General features: G+C 39.6%; 1 protein-coding gene across 1 annotated transcript in view; it reads left to right on the top strand.

The window, feature by feature from the left end:
- The first annotated feature begins 96 nt into the window (after window positions 1-96).
- HSP90B1 (heat shock protein 90kDa beta (Grp94), member 1) overlaps window positions 97-3644 on the top strand; it is a 9403-nt gene continuing 5855 nt past the window's right edge. The window contains exons 1-6 of the mRNA XM_010136431.1: window positions 97-212; window positions 870-1011; window positions 1091-1207; window positions 1530-1861; window positions 2668-2779; window positions 3410-3529. Of these exons, the coding sequence (XP_010134733.1) occupies window positions 970-1011; window positions 1091-1207; window positions 1530-1861; window positions 2668-2779; window positions 3410-3529 (723 nt within the window). The 5' untranslated portion in view covers window positions 97-212; window positions 870-969. The remainder of the gene's footprint in view (window positions 213-869; window positions 1012-1090; window positions 1208-1529; window positions 1862-2667; window positions 2780-3409; window positions 3530-3644) is intronic.

The following is a 3644-nucleotide window of genomic DNA, read 5'->3' as shown; positions in this document are numbered from 1 at the left end:
GGGGGTGGAGGGACAGGACTCAGCCTGAAACCCTGCGGAGCAGGTAAGCGCCGAACTTCGGTGGTGTGTAGGAGGGATCAGACTCAGACGGTTGTCCTCCTTGTTTTCCCAGTGTCGGTTAGAGCTAATGAGGTGGAGGTGGATGGGACCGTGGAAGATGACTTGGGTAAAAGCCGGGAAGGATCTCGAACAGATGATGAAGTTGTTCAGAGGTTAGTACCTGTGGTTCTAGGTAAGTTACTTCTGCAATGCTGAGGCTTTCTGTTGGATTTGAAAGGTTGGTTTGAGCATCAGTAACGTATAAATCTTAAGAAATAAGGGAGAACACCATGAAAAGAGAGATCTAGTCAGCTGGGAGAAATAAAATATTTCTGGGAAAGACCACTACTTTCTAAATAGAAGTGAGCCTGAGAACTTGGATTTAGAGATATTCAACTTGCATTTGTCTGGTATGAATAGTTGCGTAAAAACCAATACATTACGAGGAGCACGTGGTAAATGGCATCAGTTCAGTGTCTACTGATATCTCTATGCCCATGAACCCCCTCACCTCCCGTGAGGTGTGTATCACATGCTGAGGATTACAGTGGTTTTAACATACTTGTATTCTTCCCTGAATTTTTTCTTCTTAGGAAAAAAAGTCTTACTTGCAAGCATGGATTTTCACTCAAGTTTTAGGTTAAGATTTTGCAGCTGAGAATAGCTACTCTTGCACTTAACCTGGTTTGATAATGTAACTTTTGGGCTGTGTCAGTGGGCAAGGGTCTTAGTATTCTTCTAACTGGTCTATTTTTGCTGTTGTTAGCTGACAAAATTAGTAATACTGTTTGTGAACAAGACTGCTTGACAGGTTTTCATTGTTTTAACAGAGAAGAAGAAGCTATCCAACTAGATGGCCTAAATGCGTCCCAGATCAAAGAAATCAGGGAAAAATCTGAGAAGTTTGCATTTCAAGCAGAAGTGAACAGAATGATGAAACTTATTATTAATTCTTTATATAAAAATAAAGAGGTTAGTGTCTTTGTCAGTAGAACACATTAGAACTGTTTGCATGTCTTCAGGAGTTTCTGACTACTGGTTTCCATTTCAGATATTCCTGAGGGAACTTATTTCAAATGCATCTGATGCCTTAGATAAGATACGGTTAATATCTTTAACTGATGAAAATGCTCTTGCCGGTAATGAGGAACTTACGGTCAAAATCAAGGTAAGAAGCATTAGGTACAATCATCTTTGATGGAGGAGTGATGAGAGGATTATAAAAAGATAGTTAATCATTAAATCTAAATTTTTGGCTTAAACTAGAACCACATCAGGACCCTTGTAATTGACTTACCAAAATCTGCACTTAATGGTAAAAATGTGTTTATGATTCTATAAAGAGTAATTGAAGTATTGAAATACTTCTAAGGCAGGGCTTCCTTATTCCTGTAGTTACTGCAGATTTGGTTTATTGTAGCCAGGCATGTTTGACTTTGAGTAGCTGCACTCAGCACTTCTAAGTCAAACTGCATGGTTTTTTTTTTCAGTGTGATAAAGAGAAGAACATGCTTCATGTGACAGACACGGGTATTGGCATGACAAAAGAGGAGTTAGTTAAAAACCTGGGTACCATTGCAAAGTCCGGTACAAGTGAATTCTTAAACAAGATGACTGAACTACAGGACGACAGCCAGTCAACATCTGAGTTAATAGGCCAGTTTGGTGTTGGCTTTTATTCTGCTTTCCTAGTAGCAGACAGAGTTATTGTCACATCAAAACACAACAATGATACTCAACACATTTGGGAGTCAGATTCAAATGAATTTTCTGTGATTAACGACCCAAGAGGAAATACTTTAGGACGTGGCACAACCATAACGTAAGTATTAGTTTCTTTGGATATAAAAAAAGTTGTGTGGGTATGTCTTGCTCTTTGGAATATGGGGGTGACTGTAGCATAGTGACTCATTGTTTGATTCTTGTAATCCAGAAACATGCAGGCTGTTATCTGCATCCAAAATAAATGTGGAGCGATAACACAGCTTGCTTCACATTGCATTAGATGAACTAAGAAAAGGATGAGCATTTTGACAACTAACTGTCAGCAAGTAATTCCAGACAGTTCAGCTGCCTGCAGACTTGTTCAGTTTTCTCAATAAAATTGTCACTTGTTGAAACCTGTGTGGGGAACGTAGAGTTTCCTTTTGGGAACTGGCTGCTGTTTATATACCAGTGAGACTAGTCTGATGTAAATCTCAAACTAGAGGTAGTTTGACAGTCCTATTTTCATAGCTTTCGTAAGCAGATAAATTTGTTTGGTCTGAGTTTAGAGGACTTCTTGCTGAAGAAGGCACTCTGTATGGAAAAGTTCATCTCAGTGCTTTAGTTCCAGGTAAACTTAGTGAGAGTGCATCAAGGTCCTGATAAGTATGAATAAGATTTGAGGATTTCATTTAGCCCTCTGGATATTGGGTTCTGCCCCCAACAATTGCCCCTTCTTTCTCATTGTAGCAGTTCAGTAGGGATTGTATTTTTTAATGACATGCTTGGAGCTGAACTAATAAAAGCTCGCTTGTAAATTTGAGTCGCTATGGCTGCAGCAGTAGGAAAATGCATTTCTTCCTGTAAAAGTATTTTAAAATAATTGTCCAGCACTTTGAAGTGGGTTATTTTTATTTTCTTTAGCCTTGTCTTGAAGGAGGAAGCATCTGACTATCTTGAGCTGGATACTGTTAAAAACCTTGTAAAGAAATACTCACAGTTCATAAACTTCCCCATATATGTGTGGAGCAGCAAGGTAAGTATATTTAACTGAGTGTTGCACAGTACGAGCTTTGGTTGTGAAAACCATCTGGTCTGATCCTTCAGGAAGGATGAGGGTGTACTATAGAACTTCTGCTTGTCTAACTTCTAAAATTCTTCCATTTCTGACTCCTCTGGCCAGTATGTTCTCCAAAGGTTAGTGTTGCTGAAATCACAAGCTTTCAAGGAACTTGATTTTACTCTGACTCAACTTCATCAAACGAGGACTGCACTAAGTACTAAGAGATCTGTCTTCCACTGGCTTTGTTTGATAGCCGGAAGACTTAGTAAGCTCTCAGGGAGGGCCATGGTTAGGTGTCCTTCTGAAAACAGGGCAGCATCTTAACTTTTAGGCCCATTCTTCTGATGTATTCTTGGTGTAGCACTAACTTAAAATCACCCAAGTCTCTGATGAGCATTAGTTGTACAGTGACCTCCTACGACAGCATGTATTAATGAAAAATGCAACTAAAAAGCCATAGCTACCTATAGAGAAATGCTTGCAATAGGCAAAAAGCACTGGTTGAACTAGTGCTCTGAGAGATTAAGCTGTTTGAGAGGATACCAGAACATATCTGGTAGGAAGCCAAGTGGTCCAAGTCCCCACTTTCAGTTTTTTCTTTAGACAGAGACTGTTGAAGAACCCATTGAAGAGGAGGAAACGAAGGAGAAAGAAGAAGCAGATGATGATGACGAAGCTGCAGTTGAAGAAGAGGAGGAAGAAAAGAAACCAAAAACTAAGAAGGTAAGCTTTTTCAGACCTGGGGTTTGTAACTCAAGTCAGATAGTTCAGCGATTCTCATAGGTAGCCTTCTGGAGGTGTACTTCAGTAGTGTGTGTGTGCATTCAAATCCTGCTGA

This window comes from Buceros rhinoceros, unplaced genomic scaffold (assembly GCF_000710305.1).
Source record: "Buceros rhinoceros silvestris isolate BGI_N320 unplaced genomic scaffold, ASM71030v1 scaffold19685, whole genome shotgun sequence".
Classification (NCBI taxonomy): Eukaryota; Metazoa; Chordata; class Aves; order Bucerotiformes; family Bucerotidae; genus Buceros; species Buceros rhinoceros.
Note: the sequence above shows the minus strand (reverse complement) of the source record. Positions and strands in the feature narration are given on the sequence as shown.